Below are 16,162 nucleotides of genomic sequence, written 5' to 3' on the forward strand. Positions count from 1 at the left end.
GCCACAGCCTTTTCAGTATAACTCCTCACAAATTAAAATGTTTTTCTTGAAATATTTCAGGATATTTTCTATTGATGCAGAAAGTCTTTAAAACTAATTAAACATTTACATTCAAAACACTTCCAAAAGTGGAATGCCCAAGCCAACATGTGATTTGTGAATACGGTTTACAAATTCCTATATTATTAAATTTCAGATCACTGTCCTTCATTTGATCTGTCTGGATGCAATTGGGACTGTCAGATCCAGGAGTACTCCATGAAAAATGTGTGCAACCAGCTACAGTTTCTTTAATTGAAATATACACCTAAAGTTCTTTTAATTTTTGTTTTCAAACAAATAAAAATGATTGCACACATAACAGTTTTGAAAGGCAGTTTATCTTTGTAATTTACTGGACGTTAAGAGATTTGTATGTGAAAGCTGAACAGATCTCCAATGAACTGCAGCAGATCGCTTCTCAGGAATCAATTGTTAACAGGGTTGGGGGAGGGAGAGGCAGCTGGTGTACATTTTGGAGCTCAAGGAGAGCATGGGAACGGGAACAGGAGACATGCAAGCAGTCAAAACAACAGAATGGAGGAAGCTGCATGAAAAAGCAGCACAAGGACAAGCTCAGTGGGAAAACCACCATGATACAGTTGAATGCAAGATACAAAAAGGCAACAATTTAAGTTGTGTGAATACCTTAAAAAGAGCAAGATGAAATTCAGAAGTACATGGGAGAGACTACACAGAAACAAAAGAGATACACCAGAGCTGCATCAGGACAACCCCAAGTCACGGATAGAAAAACGGCAGCAAAATAAAAGGGGCAAAATATTGAAACATGTCAAGAGCACAGCAGGAGTACCATGAACTAACTGATCCAGGAGTAAATGCAGGTTGAGACCATGCAGATGGACAGGGATTCACAACACTAAAAAGAGTTAGTTGAAAGTCCATGCACACAAAAAAAAATCCTACACTCAACTGAACTCAGTCAAGTCCCAACATTTACAGGTCAGGATTTGGGTAAAAATTTATGACATTGAAAATTTGAAGCAGGACTAGACAGCTGAGGTTTTGTTTCGTGTTCCAAAGTTCTCAAATGTTCAAGCACTTTTGAAAACACATGCCAAAAGTGAAAACACAACTCAACAACAGGGTAATTCATTTGGCTTGCATCTTGATGCTCACTGAGGCATTGCCAGAAATTGCAGCAAAGTTTCTGATGAGTTCGTAACAGTTAAACTGTCTTTCATTTTATTGGGTTAGTCTTGGATTAGTCCCTTTTGTTAAGATTTGTTTCAAGTTTGATTATTTCTTTTTTTTTCCCCAACAAAAGAATTTCAGAACATCTAAACGTCTGAAAAAATCCTGACACCCACTGAAATACAGCATCACTATTGGTGTGTATTAACAGCACCAATCATAAGCAGTGAGTAGTAAAGTATAACCAAATGACTAAGGTCAACATTGCCAAGGGGACTACACAATTCATGGGAACATGAGAGTTGAGGGCACAGTTAACATACAATTTGAACTGGAAGGAAAGAACATGAATGGGCCATACTTCTGCTTGACCTACTAGCCATTCTAGAATATCACAGCTGACTGATCTTGGCTTTGGCTCCTTTCTGTTCCCCTTAATGCACTTACGGAGCAACATTTGGCCTTCAGTGACTCAGCCACATTTCTCCGGGGTCAGGAATTCAGCATGGTGAGCACGACGTTCCCGCTCTCTGTTTATTAAATGGGTGACACTTTATCCTGACAGTAAGCCTCATCTGTCAGATACCCCATGAAGTGGAATAATTCCCAACATCAAGCACTCCTGGAGCCTTTTTCCAAACACTAATGAGTGGAAGCCCAATATCCTCAGTAATTTTTCCCCCAAGTCAACCTCTTCACTGCAAAAAGGGAGAATGAAGAAATCATTTAAAAAATCTGATATTTGTGGAAAGAGTGAACAGATCCTTCACCAAACTAGCAAAGTTTGAATAGAGATTATAGATTACATGAAGTAAGTCACCAACGTTTCATACTCCAATCCGCTGCAATGGTCATTTCTAAGTCAGTGCCTCGTGTTGAAGGACACCGCATCGCTCCTCCTCACAAGGGTTCCCCACATTTGATGCCATTTGTTTTGCCCACGACTGGGCCCTCTTCTCAAGCTGCTTTGGCCCCGATATTTGTCATGTCAGTCCATCGGTCTGTCTGTCATGCGCTCAGTGTAATCCTCGATTGGAAGAGAAAGCTTGGACGCTCCCGTGATCCTGCTCACATAAACGCCGGGAGAGTGAAATTCTTCCCGGACAGTGGGGCCTGTTCCCTCGGGTCAATGTTCCAGGAACGTTCGCGGGCGAGAAATGCCTCCTCGACCACGAAGACCAGGCGAGCATCCGACCGAGGGCTCCCTCCCATTTCAGCAGGTCCCCCTTCCTCGCGTCACTGACCGCAGCAGGTCTGTCGGGAGGTCATGGCCGCCGCCGCCGCCGCCGAGCTCCTGGACCCTGCGCCGCGAACAGCGCCGAGGCCGGGGATCCCGCGCCGACCTTGCATTTGGACGCTCTTCCTTCGCCCATTTCCCCGCCCGACATCGACCTCCGCCGCTGAGGCCGATTTTCGCCGCGGCTCTCAAGTCAGCGACGTCAAACGCGCCACGGTCCAGCGAGAGAAAACGTCCGCCCGCCTCGGCCCGGTGAGGAGGCGACAGGCGGCGGAAGTGACGTCACGGCCCGGACGAAGCTTCCGGGCCGTTACCCAGCAACGGCAGTATGGCGTCTCCCCGGGAGCAGGAGGCCGTGGAATACCTGGCGGAGCACCAGATTCTCGAGCTGATCAACAGCCTGACCAGCATGTTGCTGTACTATCGGCCGGGTACGTGCAGTGGCGTCACCCAGCCCGCCCCCCCCACCCAGCCCCAGCCCCAGCCCCCAGCCCCCAGCCCCCAGCCCCCAGCCCCCAGCCCCCAGCCCCCAGCCCCCGCCCCCAGCCCCCAGCCCCCAGCCCCCAGCCCCCGCCCCCAGCCCCCGCCCCCAGCCCACCCCCCCCCAACCCCAGCCCGCCCCCCCCAGCCCCAGCCCCCAACCCCCCCAGCCCCAGCCCCCAACCCCCCCAGCCCCAGCCCGCCCGCCCCCGCCCATCCCCAGCCCGCCCCCATACCAAACCATACAGAATCCTCAGTAATGTTACTGGTAATTCCCGTCTATCACTGAATGTTGTGGGAAAAACAACTAGCAAAATCAAAATTACACCTTTAGTTACAACATTATTTGTAACTGAATGGAAGCTTTTTCTCCAGCTTATCCTTCAGTTACTACTTTATTCACAAAAAACGTTATTGATCTAGGTTCACAAATACCAATTACCACAATATTGTAGCTAAAACACCAGAACATTTGATAAAAACAGTAGCGCGTGCAGACAAAACCATGTGATACGAAGTGTCATTGGAATTGGGTCATGACACCTCTGACTGGAGTGCATTAGAAGGTTCAAAAACTCAATTAGCATTGATATATGTAAGCTGGGCCTTCAAAAAATGGTTTAGTTGTTATAACTAACTACAGGGATATTTTTATTAAAAATTAATAAATTTCTGCTGAAGCACTGCACAAAAATTTTTTTAATCGACAGTCATTTTTGTGTCATCCCCTTGCGTGGTGTCATCCAGTGTGGTCTGCACCCCACTAGTGATGACCCTGAGCCTTGGGACTCATCCACTCGTGGGCTCGGCTCAGGGACTGAGCTGGTCTCCGCAATGACCACCTCACAGCATCTCACTGAACGTGCCCCACCCAGTCCAGAATCAACTCCCCACCACCAAAATCGCAATGCCCCACTGTACCATCTCAACTCCTCACCGTGCACCCCAGCATCAAAACTTCTCACCCACCGGATCCCAATCTCAACTCTTCAACACCACACCCCAGGATTAACCCTCACATTCAATTCAACACCCCATCTTACTCACCATATTCTAGTATTGACCCCTCAAAATAACAACCCATCTCTTCTTCTCTTATCCATCTGACCCCAACACCAACTCATAAATGCTGCATCCTAGAACCTCCTTTAGTCCCCAACCCCTCAAAACCACATCCTATCCTGGACACCTCACCCAGTATCAGCACTTTAACCATGAACCCCTCAACATTACCCCACCTCACACCAATTCCACCACTGTATTAAGTACCAATCTCTCAACATCACACTCTCACCCATTTCACCTACTGTCAATTGCTCAATACCACTCACTTTGCCCACCACATTAACCCATTAATATTATAACTCCATTTCACCCACAACACCCATCCCATTCCAGCACAATATTTGCTTTTGAGCAATCTCACTCCAAACTTAATTATACTTGAGGTTCACTAGTCTTCTGAAAGACTCTTGGCTCTTCCCAAGTTACTCATCTCAAATTTTATTTTCAAAAAATAATTAAAAATTGAAGTGAAGTAAATGTATTTTTACTTGTTTGCTTGCACTCTCTGTCTTCTGTCTAATTTACTGCTCAATTAACTTAATGGCATCATGACCACTGCATGTCACAGATTCCCTATGGAAGGTACCAGACAGAAAGTCATAATTATATTGCAGAGCTTACTGAACAATCAATGTGTCTAGGTTTAATCAAGATTAGTACTGAGTGCCATCCCCTCACTTCTACTGGAAAATCCTCATGATTGAGGAGGATAGATTTGTGGGTTAAAACACCTTATAGACAAGTCAGAACTGGAACAGATTAGATTGTTTTCCAGTTTAGTTTATATTCAGACAAAAGAGCTAAAATGTAGCATTTGAAAAACAAAAACATGAACAAATTCCAATGTCTGCTCATAACTTATGATAGGGCACAAATTACCAGTAGAAATTACTTGTGCATTCAGACACTTGGTTACAGAAAATAACTAACATGGAAGACAAGTGGACTGCCAAAGCATTGACATTGACAAGCTGCACCCACCACTGCAAATGGACAGGAAGATCTTACACCTACCTGTGTACCTCCATAGTAGATGATCAAAGACCAGCAGCTACAACCAAGTTGAGCCTTCAAATACTGGAAGAGAAGCTGCAACCTGTCATAATGAGAAAAAGTTTGGAAAATGCACACAAAAGAATAATAAAGCAAATGATTTGCACCTGTAAAATAAATGCACTAGCCTCACTAATGGAGCATATACTCGTTAAATTAGGTTTAACAGGTGTAATCCTACTTTATGATTGAGCAGGAAGGCAGATCAACACAATTTAAGATTGTGTTGAAAAATATACCCACTTCCATTAAATTTGTGATCTAGTTCTCATAAACCCTATTTTTGTACTTGTTCATTTTTATCACTTTAGGAAAGTGAATAATATATACAATTGAGCTGTGGTTATTTAATTATATTTCTATATTTGCAGCTAAGCCTTTGGATTTTTTAATAGAGGAACTGGAGCAATTGAAAATTGCCAAAACAACTCAAAAAAATTATCCTTGTCTGTTTGATGAGTCAAATTTGGATACTGTATTTGGAATTTTGGATACCACAAAACAAGGATATATAAGTTTGAACCAGTACACAGAAGGTAGGGATTTCATGTCTCCATATCAAGTTTTGCATTATTGTGAAACCTTGAAGTTCAGTATTAACTCTGCATAAAATCATTTTAGCTTTGAAAACTCTTGGAGTGAAGGATTTTGCAAAGGAGCCAACAGGGGCCCGTGATAATAAAATCCACTTGGCAGAATTCAAATCTGAGGCGTAAGTACACAAGTCTTAAGATCATGTAGGAGAAGCTTCCAAATTATTTATGAAAAGTTGAAGTTTTTGCCATTATTATCTGCGATTCAGAAAAGAAATTCTGAATATTTTGATGTGCTAACCAACTGCAATATGAGAACTGACAATTTTGTCTCTTAAATGTACCAATTTTTCGACACTGTCATTTTTTTTCTCTGACAACTATAAAAAGAGATGTGTAATTTGACTAGTGATAAATGTTTTTTTAAAAGTTAAGGTAAAGATCAGAGCGCATGGGTTTACATCACTAACGGTGTTAAAGAAAGAATGCAATGTCAATGAAAAAGTCATAGAATCATGCAAACCATTTTAAAATAACATTCATTATGCATGCAAAAAGAACCAAACAGGCAGCATAAACAATGAGGAAAATAAACTTGGCGAGGCCTAATATGCCAAAGGAATAAACTGGTCATGATTGCAAAAAATGAGAAAGAATGAGAAAAAAATGCATTTTTCTCTGTCTATCTCCTATCCTGAGCCCATTAGGCATCAAATATTCTCCTTTAGCTGAGTCCATGGGTAACAGAATAGTCCATGGGAAGAACCAGGTTTGACTTTTCTCTTGTGTAGTCCAGCTGCTAAAGCGACTTACAGGACTCAACTGCTTGGTTGAACTTTGTAATCTGTATGACTTTGTATCAGGCAGTCTTGTTTTTCTCTCTGGGGAGCAAAGGTACAAAGCAAAATTGTTACTCTTCCATTGAAGAGTAGACAGAGATTTAAAAAAAAATACTGATTTGTATACAATAGTCTGAGATTCTGTCAACCAATGTGATGATTCTATCAAAGATGGTAATGAACATTGATCAAAATTATCCACGAGGAAAACTTGCTGATGTTGAAGACTGGTGATGGGAGATTTCTTCTTTGAACCTGACTCAATTATTATTGTCTTTTATTCTTCTATATGTGCAACAATACTTTGTATGTGGATTGTTGAAATGATCAAAACAAGGTACAAAATCCATGGAAATCTGAAGCCATAGAACTTTCCAATATCTGTTTCTCTAAACTTTCTGTAATAAGGATCAAGGCTCCTTTGATAAGGACAAGTGCCCAGATGCCGTAGGGATGCCATCATTTCCAAGTTCTCCTCCTGGAACTCTCTCATTTACAGTCCTATATAATACTTGCAGTGGTTCAAGAGAAGAGCTCACCACTACCACATCTATGGCAACTAGGGATGAATGACTGGTCTTCCTAGTGATATTGTTATCCCAAAATTAAAGGAACAGAGATCTTGAGAGCTGTTAGAATTGCTTTTAATGCCCATTTATTATGAGTTTTTTTTAACTCATTATTACTTTAGTCTCCCTATAAAATAGGAGACAGGGGCAAGAAGCTAACATGTTACCTTTTTTGGGGGAATGTGCCTGAGCTTTACTACATTACAAACTGTGTGCTTGACATACCAGTTAAAATGAGTTTTGTGCAGTTGTGTCAATAGAAATGGAAGGTAAAGTGGCAATATTTGTTGTGAAGTTGCAAAACTGGGCATTTATTGTCAGTGGTGATACTGGGCGGCACAGTTGGCATAGCAGTTGGCCTTTACAGTGCCAGTGATTGGGATCGGACCGAAGTTTGATTCCCACACTGCCTGCAAGGAGTTTGAACGTTCTCCCTGTGCCTGTGTGGGTTTTCTCCAGGGGCTCCAGTCTCCTCCCTCTGTTTGAAACATACTGGGGATGTAGGTTAATTGGGGTGTAAATTGGGCATCACGGACTTGTGGGCCGAAATAGCCTGTTACCTGTGCTGTATGTATATCTAAATTTAAAATGTTATTTTTTTAATGAGAGTCATGCAGACAGAAGCAGACCCTTCACCCAACTCAATCCATACTGACCATGAAGCATCATTTATAGCAATGTTATACAAATCCCACTTTATTCTCCTCAACTTTTTATCAATTACCCCCCTGATTCTACCAGTCAGCTACACACTGGGGGCCAAATACAGTGGCCAATTAATCTACCCTATCAGAATGTCTTTGGGGTATGAAAGAATATTAGACCATATGGAGGAAAACCATATGTCAGAGAGAGAGAACATACAAACTTCAGGTAGATAGGTTGAACCTTGATTATCAGTGCTAAGTTATTGGAGCTGAGAGGCAGCAGCTCTGGTTACACCAGAAGCTCGAAAGTGGTAATGATAGAATTATTAGCCTGGACTTCATGAGTAAATGCCAACATCCAGCACCTCCTTGCATGTATTGTCAAACCTAAAACTCCAAACATATGCACTGCTAATTGTGACAAGTTTCAATATAGTCTGCCCATGGAGTCAAACAGCAGATTTGCATTTGCTGAGATTCCAAACATTTACATGTATAATTGGTCGCATCCTTGATTTCAATGGGGGCAAGAGTATGGAGAAGAAAGGAAGGAAGTAAACAAGCTCCTTTAAAATAATTTGTGTTTAATGTTTTAAATATTTAAAAGTTGGAGACATTGATAAACATTTAAAAACCTTGGAAGCTTTAAAAGGTAGAAAAAAAAACAATATTGGACTCACAGAAATGGGCTACTAACATACTGTAGGTAATTTACAATAGTTGGAACATTCAAGTCAGGAGCACCCAAGATGAAAGGCTCTTGTTAATTCAGGATATTCCTGATGCTTTCTGAAGTGTTTAAAACTTATTGGATGATCTCAAAATTTGCAGTTCGATTGGTCAAAACAATGGCCACTAAACACAACTTCGAACTGATATATACCTTTCTTCATATTATCAGGAAAGCTGGATTAATGAAGATCTATTTCCCATTCCAAGCTGGATAAGGTTGTGCACTTCCTCTGTTGTTAACCATCGCTGCAACTGGGTAATAGCAACAGACATTCATCTCAACATCTTTGACATAAGATTGAGACAAGGAAATGACATTTGCTACATGAATAAATCATATTTACTTTCAATCTGATGCTGACTTTGTTACTTATTTCTATTGGATCCTGCTTTCTTGGGACCAATGTGGAAACATTAACAAATAGTTCTGGTGTGAAAATTTAGAGAAGTGCTTTGATTGTGCACAGTGGACTAATCTCTGAATATCTGACGGTGGTTCAGAGTGATGCAAGACCATTCATTCCACGTTCCAGTTTGGCATTTAACATGTATATACAATAAACAGACAAAACTAAGTTGGTCCTTCAAACTGCCTGGAACTTCATAATGCTTCTATTTCCCTCCACCCCATACAAACTAATAAACTACTAACAAAGCACTGGAAAAAATAAAAATGAAATCAACTGAAAAAATTCTCTCACAAGTGAAGGGGATAACATTGACCATTCAAAATGTAGTTATTAACTTATTTAATATTGGGATGTAAAGATCACAAGACCTGATTGCATGTGATTTGGAGATAAAAGAAGCTGTCTTCTGAATTTTGACTTCATGAACAATGAAACACTTTTCTTTAAATGTTACTGTACTTCACTGAAATGTCAAATTCATTAGTCAAAGACACCACCAAGGTCCAAGTGTAAAAAAAAAAGAGAGAGAACAAAATAACACAAAAGTTCTAACACTGCAATCACTTCTCTGAGGTTACCCTCAGGGCCAAAAATAACACATCTATTTCAGTTTTGTGGGTTCTACAGTGAATAATGAGGCCAATGTTGGACTTGTAGACTCTGCCATAGGGGGGGTGGGGGAGAATAGTTCCTTCACTATGGATAGTTGCATTAGGTACTACTGTACTCCGTTGTTTTGACAGGATTTTATGTTTCTGACTGGTGGGAAAACTTCTCCATTTTGATTGATTACAGGCCAAGAATTCCCCCAAAGTCATGGGGATGCTGTATTTTTGAGCGTATGTGGTGGTTAATAATTGATACCTGAACCAATGAAACAGAGGAGAGTTTAAATCATATTCTGGCAGCTATGGAATTTAGGATCAGTTTTTTTTTTAAAGTGGGAAGAGCAGAGGTGGGAGAGAATACTTGCCCTCAGCAGGGGAGACTGCTAGTACTTTGAAGGGCAACCTTGAACTGCTCTGTATCTGAAAGGCTTGACTGCAAACTGCAGCATGGGTGAGAGCAAACTAGTTATTGGCCTTACAAGCCCTGGTAAAATCCAGTAGTTTCAAGCTCCAATGAGAGCCACTGCCACTTTCTGCTAATGTTTCATGCACTCTAAAACAGCTTTGAAGGACAGTTTCGTTGCTTCCTCCAAATCTGCTGAGTACTTGCACATAGAGCAACAACAGCAGCCGCCTGAGATTGTAGGGCAGGAAGTTGAAGGGAAATCAGTCAGCAGACCCAGCATCATGCATGGAGACCCAACTGAGACATAGAGGAATAGAGTAATATAGTAGTCTGTCTAGTCTAGCCCTTGACAAGGTTCCAGGATTCATGGCTAACCTTTGACCCAGCTCCATTTCCAGTGGCAATAATCAGTTATTTGGCCTGACTTTGTTGGAAATGGTGGCAGCTCCACGTGTAACTGCCAATATCTTCCTGTATAAGTGCCAGCAAGTTCAGGGTTTCTCTGCATGTGACCATGTGCTGAATTCTGTTGTTGGCTGACAACTTGCCAGTGCTATTCTCCTCAGGGAGTTCAGTGGCAAAGAGCAGATCTGCAGCAGTTCTTTTCCATTATTTCAAGATATTCTTCTGAAGTCCTGCATCAAGTTGAAGCTAACTCAAGGTTTACATTGATTTCAAAAGCACAGTCATGGATAAGAAAAAATAAGTTTCTTTAATTATTATTTTTAATTTAAATTGTCCTTGTATATTTTGAGTTTAATTTTATTGAAACAGTTTAATGTATCTGTTTTAATGGTTTGACAACTTTTCAATATGAAATGCTCTTATATTTGAGGAATATCTACCTATTTTGACAACTAATCAAGCCAGAGACTATTCCTCTAGTTAATCAGCTGTCTCAATAGTTGTCTATTTAGCTATTCAGCATTTTTTTTTACTGGGATTTGGCCTGCCTCAACCCCCCAGGGAAAAGTGAATTGGGAAATTTAAAATATAATTGCTGTTTCTCTGGAATATTTGGTTATGTTACATCTGCAAAACAGCATTGTGAGGTCAAGTCCTCTGGAGAATCACATTTAGTGAATGCAGACGTAGGCCCAATGTCTGATTACTAAAAACACAATAAGTCAAGGTCGAAATTTAGCATGACCAATCATTCCTTGTTTGCAGAAAAGCTGTCCAAATATATCTCCCAATACTCCCAGAATTTCTTCCTAACTTCACTTCAGCATTTCCTTAAAAGTAGAAGTGTTGATGTGCCTCCTTCATGCTTACCTTGATGTGAGTAGGAGAGGTTCTCCATTATGTGAATAAAGACTGGATAGACTGGGGTTAAACTCATTGGAATTTAGAAGAGTGAATGGAGATCTCATTGAAACATAAAATTCTGACAGGACAAGACAGGTTGTATGCAGAAAAGATTTTCTTGATGTTGGGGAAATTCAGAACAAGGGGTCACAGTCTAAGGATAAGGGGTAAACTATTTGGAACTGAGATGAGAAATATCTTCATTCCGAGAGTTGTGAACTTTTGGAACTCCCTACCATAGAAAATTATGGAGGCCATATCATTGGATATATTCAAAAGGGATTTGGCTGTGGCCTGATGGCTAAAGGGATCAAGACAAAGCAGGAATAGGCTACTGAAGTTGTATGATCAGCCATGAAGGTTCAGACTTAGAGCTGAATGGTCTAATCCTGCACCCATTTTCTTTGATTCTGGTGCAGGAAGATGAGATTAGTTAAATAGACATCATGGTTAGTCCAAACATGGAAGGCTCTAAAACTTGTTCCAATTCTATGTTCTATTGCTTTCCAAAAAGTCTTGGAACAAATATAGAAAACACTATGAGGTGCCAGAGGATTGGACAATGGCAAATGCAGTCCTCTTGTTTCAAAATGTTATATGGAGAATCCTGGAATTATAGACCAGCTAGTCTTAAGTCAGTTGTGTGCACACTACTGGAGGGGATTCTGAAAGACAGGATTTATGAGCATTTGGAGAAGTACAGTCTTCTCAGGGATAGTCAGCATTGCTTTGTGAGGGGAAGATTGTGCCTCACTAACCTAATTGAGTTTTTTTTAAGGAGGTAACAAAAGAAATTGATTAAGGTTGGTGGTAGATGTGTATATGTGAATTTTAATAAGGCATTTGACAAGGTTCTCCATGAGAGACCCATTCAGAAAGTAATGAGGCATAGGATTCATGGAAGCTTGGCTGTGTGGATTAAAAATTGGCTTGCCTGTAGAAAGCAGAGAGAAGTAGTTGATGGAAAGTATTTTGCCTGCAGGTTGGTGACTAGTGGAGTTCTGCTGGGATCTATTCTGAGACCCCTGCTCTTTGTGATTGTTATAAATTACCTCAATGAAGAAGCGAATGGATGGGTCAGTAAGTTTACAGATAATACAAAGGTTGGAAGAGTTGGGTATGGTGTTGAAGGTTGTCATAGGTTACAAAAGGTACAGACAGGATGCAGAGTTGGGTGGAAAAGTGGTAGATGGAGCTCATCTGGATAAGTGTGAAATGATGCATTTTGGAAGGTCAAACAAGAAGGCTGATTATAGGCTTAATGGTCAAATACTTTAGTGTGGAGGAACACAGGGACCTTGGGGTCCAAATCCATACATCTCTCAAGGTTGTCGTACAGGTTGTTGATCGGGTAGATATGAAGGCCAATGGGATGCTGGGCTTCATTAGTGGAGGATTGAGTTCAAGAGTCAAGAGATCATGTTGCAATCTATAAATCTCTGGTGAGACCACACAGAGTATTGTGTTCATTTCTGGTCACCTCATTATAAGAAGGATGTCAAAGCTAGGGAGAGGATGCAGAGGAGATTTACCAGGATATTGCCTGGATTGGAAAATAAGGCTTATGAGGCAAGGTTAGCAAAGCTAAGACTTTTCTCTCTGGAACAAAGAAGGATTAGAGGTGACTTAAAAGTGATCTACAAGATCTCTCCCAGGGAGGGAGGCGAAAATGCCAGAGGACATCTGTACAGAGTGAAGGGAAGAAAGTTTAGGGGAGACATCAGAAGGAAGGGTTTTTTTTGACACACAATTGGAATGCCTTGCCCAGGCTGAAACATTAGGGGCATTTAAGAGACATTTAGACAGGCACATGGATGAAAGAAAATTGAGAAGGAAGGATTTAGTAGTTTATTTGGTTGGAATAGATAGGTCAGAACATCAAAGAGCCTGTACTGTGCTGCAATGTTCTATATTCTAATGGCTGACTCCCCTGTAATACCAATGGGAATACATGTTCTGAGCCAGGAAGCACCAGTAGTTAGCCAATATACAAGCATACTTTGAGTGTTCGTCATTTCAATTTGAGCAGTTCATGAAATGGAAATAATTACCACTTCACATTAAATCACAAATGAAGCTGAGAGGTTAGGTTACACAGTGAAGAGTCCCTGAAAAAGCAAGCCTCAGGAAACAAGTCAAAAATGAACATGAAGTACCAATCACAGATTTTGTTTGAACTCTGAATCACACAACACACCACAATAGGGTTCAATCCGTCATGAACACTTATGTGCAGAAGATATTGTTCATATCTAAGTCTGGTTCCGGTGAATCTATAAGGGAAGGTGATCTAGTGTTAAGCGTCCCCAATGACTTTCAACAAAATAACATTGGTTATTTCCACCTCTGCCTTTGCTCATCTACTGCTGAAGCCTTCATTTTGTTACCTTAAGTTTGACTATTTCAATGACTTTCAGGCTAGCCTCCCAACTCTGTGAACTTTGTAAATCACTTTGTTCAAAAGTCCCTTGTGTCTTTGCTCCATTTCTGGAGATCCTTATCCAATTTTGTGATTTGTTTTGATCTATAGTGCAGCAGTGCCCCTCTGCGGAGCCTTGGTAAATCCAGGCTTCAATGTACAATTACTCATCCCCATTTATCCTTAAAAATTATATTGCCTCAAATACACCTAAATCAGTCCATTCAAATATCGAGAAATGAAATGGAAGAACACGGCTCAGAAATGGGACATTTGAAGATATGCAACATATATAAAAAATTTAACGATGTTGTATTCCTGAAAGCCAAATGGCTAAACATAACCCACATAGATATCTGAGTGAATATTCAAACCAAAAGATATCAAGGACATTTGTGCCTGGCTCTGTGCACATCTGTATATGGAGTGAAAAGTGCACAAAAGCACAATAAAGTGGAAAGGGTGAGGGGTTGCAGTCTGAGAAAGACCTTCGGAGTCAGAAAAGTATGCAACAAAATTATGGTGCTGAGGAAGAATGTTCTGGAGTTTGTGCAAGTGGCAAAAGGTGGTTTTTGTCTTTGGCAATTCAGAGTGATCATGAACCCATATACTAATCTGGTTAGTAGCATAGCCTCAGAGAATACATGCAGTGAAGTATTGGAGAAGCAGTTGGAGACTGCATAAAGGTTAAGAGTAGTGGTGAGTTAAAGCCAGGTGGCTACCATTGGTGAGATGCCAGAGCTGATGAACCCTCTTTCATATTTAATTTATAATTAGTAGACAGCAAAAATTCAGAATAAAATACAAGGCCAGTCCAAGAGAATGTGAACTCTACAACTGAAGTATTCATGCCCCAGGTTTGACCTTTATCAGTGCTGAGTAATTTGATCTCATCAGAAGGTGACGAATGGCCTGGTTAAGAATGGCCAAAAATAAATGACTCCCACCCTAATCATATCCCTGCTTGTTTTCCACTGATTCCTATGGACTTTACTGGGTGAATGCCTATGTGTACATTGGATTGAAAATCAATTGGACATGGCAGTGATTCCTTGTGTGGTGAAATATTGCAGACATTAACTGCCTATTCATACAGAAGAAAAACTGGTCATTGAACAAGCGACAGGATGTCAAAGAGAGGCCATGGGACTGCACCTCAGGATGAACTCAGAGGAAGAAACAAATTTGATGGAATAGAAAAAAAATATAATTTTAAAATATGTTCTTTCACAAGAAACTGCGCCTCAAACATAAATGTTGAATTGGCTTCAGTTCAACAAACTCCAGAACTTGGAGTGAATGAAGTGGCTCTTGAAATGAAAAAAAAATTCTTGTGCTGTGTCCTGGAAGTTGCTGAACTGTTTACCTGTCCAGTTGAAACTCTTTGTTTTGATAATCTTGAGAAATTATTTAATTACTATGCAAAATCATTGTGTAAACAATACAAACTTTTATTGTCACTTAAAAATTTGCATTATTAAATAAATCTTGTGAAAAATTGTTTGAGAATTGATCTATATTGATAAGTGGTTTAATGTGAGAGATAAGTAATTCCCAAGCCTAACAGCAACAACATGCACTCTCATTTGGAAATAAAAAACACCCTTTCACAACATGAAATGCAAGGTGTGTCAAGAAAGGAGATATTGAAAATGATCAAAATCTTGGTAAAAGAGGTTGATTTTACAGAGCAAATGAATTTGCACCTCCATTTGCAGGTTTCTTTCCAAGTCACACACCATCCTGACTTAGAAATACATCACCAATCCTTGACCACACTGCATCTGAATCCCAGAAGAATGGCAGTAGGAAATACCTTTCTTCCAATTTTCATCCCTAAATCTTTTTTTGATTCACTTAACTCAATTATATCTTCTTACATCTGGCAGGGGAAACACTTTCGCTTCAATAAAGCTCATCTTCAAAAAGCTAAAAGGAATGGCAAATTGGTGTTTCCCAATTTTAGATTATATTATTAGGCAGTCATTATTCAAAAGTTAATTTTTTTTTGTTACATTTGGATAATTTTGTTGACCGCCCTTCATGGATAGAAATGAAATTAAATTTTACAAAGAACACTTCTTTATTGGGAATTTTAGAGTCCCTTTTGTCTTCCTATTTATATCAGTTATATAAGTTGACCGATAATCTGATATTTAAAGGAAGTTTGAGAATATGGGTACAATTTAGAATGTTTTTTGGATTTCAGAATTTTTCCCTTGCTAATCCTATTATATCTAATCACCTTTTTCTACCCTTGATGCAGGATACAGCTTTTAGTTTGGGATTGGCACAAATTGGGCAATAAATGTTTTAAAGACCTTTTTATTCAAAATAATTTTGCTTCTTTTGAACAATTGGTGGTTAAATTTAACTTACCAAACACGCATTTTTTTTAGATATTTACAGGTTAGACATTTCGTTCAATCTCCAATCCCTGATGTTCTGCAAATTCCTGAGGCAAATATTCTTTATTTATTTTTTGATCTACAACTTTTTCATAAAGATTCAATATCTGTTGTATATAACAATTTGTGCTTGATTTAAGAATGGCCTCGTTAGTTAAGATCAGGAGGGACTGGGAACAGGATTAGAATCTTTCATTCTCTGACGAGGTTTGGGATTCCATTTGTAATTTGATTCATGCGACCTCCCTTTGTGC

The 16,162-nt window shown here is 40.1% G+C and overlaps 1 protein-coding gene across 2 annotated transcripts; it reads left to right on the plus strand.

Moving 5' to 3' along the window:
* Nucleotides 1–2,714: 2,714 nt before the first annotated feature.
* Nucleotides 2,715–15,000, plus strand: efcab10 (EF-hand calcium binding domain 10). 2 transcript variants are annotated; one of them, XM_069903346.1, is made up of 4 exons: nucleotides 2,715–2,862; nucleotides 5,401–5,565; nucleotides 5,651–5,741; nucleotides 14,574–15,000. In XM_069903346.1, exons 1-4 carry the CDS (start codon nucleotides 2,760–2,762, stop codon nucleotides 14,578–14,580), a joined length of 366 nt encoding a protein of 121 aa, XP_069759447.1. In that variant the 5' UTR covers nucleotides 2,715–2,759; the 3' UTR covers nucleotides 14,581–15,000. The 2 variants fall into 2 exon arrangements, with proteins under 2 accessions (XP_069759447.1, XP_069759446.1); XM_069903345.1 differs by lacking the exon at nucleotides 14,574–15,000 and adding an exon at nucleotides 8,519–8,699 and having other exon boundaries at nucleotides 2,716–2,862.
* Nucleotides 15,001–16,162: the final 1,162 nt, after the last annotated feature.

This window comes from Narcine bancroftii, chromosome 11 (assembly GCF_036971445.1).
Source record: "Narcine bancroftii isolate sNarBan1 chromosome 11, sNarBan1.hap1, whole genome shotgun sequence".
Classification (NCBI taxonomy): domain Eukaryota; kingdom Metazoa; phylum Chordata; class Chondrichthyes; order Torpediniformes; family Narcinidae; genus Narcine; species Narcine bancroftii.

Excerpts from the sequence above, each read along its gene's own strand:
- efcab10 (XM_069903345.1), top strand. The coding sequence starts at position 2,760 with ATGGCGTCTCCCCGGGAGCAGGAGGCCGTGGAATACCTGGCGGAGCAC. Across the intron at positions 5,566-5,650 it reads TTTGAACCAGTACACAGAAG|CTTTGAAAACTCTTGGAGTG; the intron begins GTAGGGATTTCA and ends AAATCATTTTAG. Across the intron at positions 5,742-8,518 it reads GCAGAATTCAAATCTGAGGC|GAAAGCTGGATTAATGAAGA; the intron begins GTAAGTACACAA and ends TCATATTATCAG.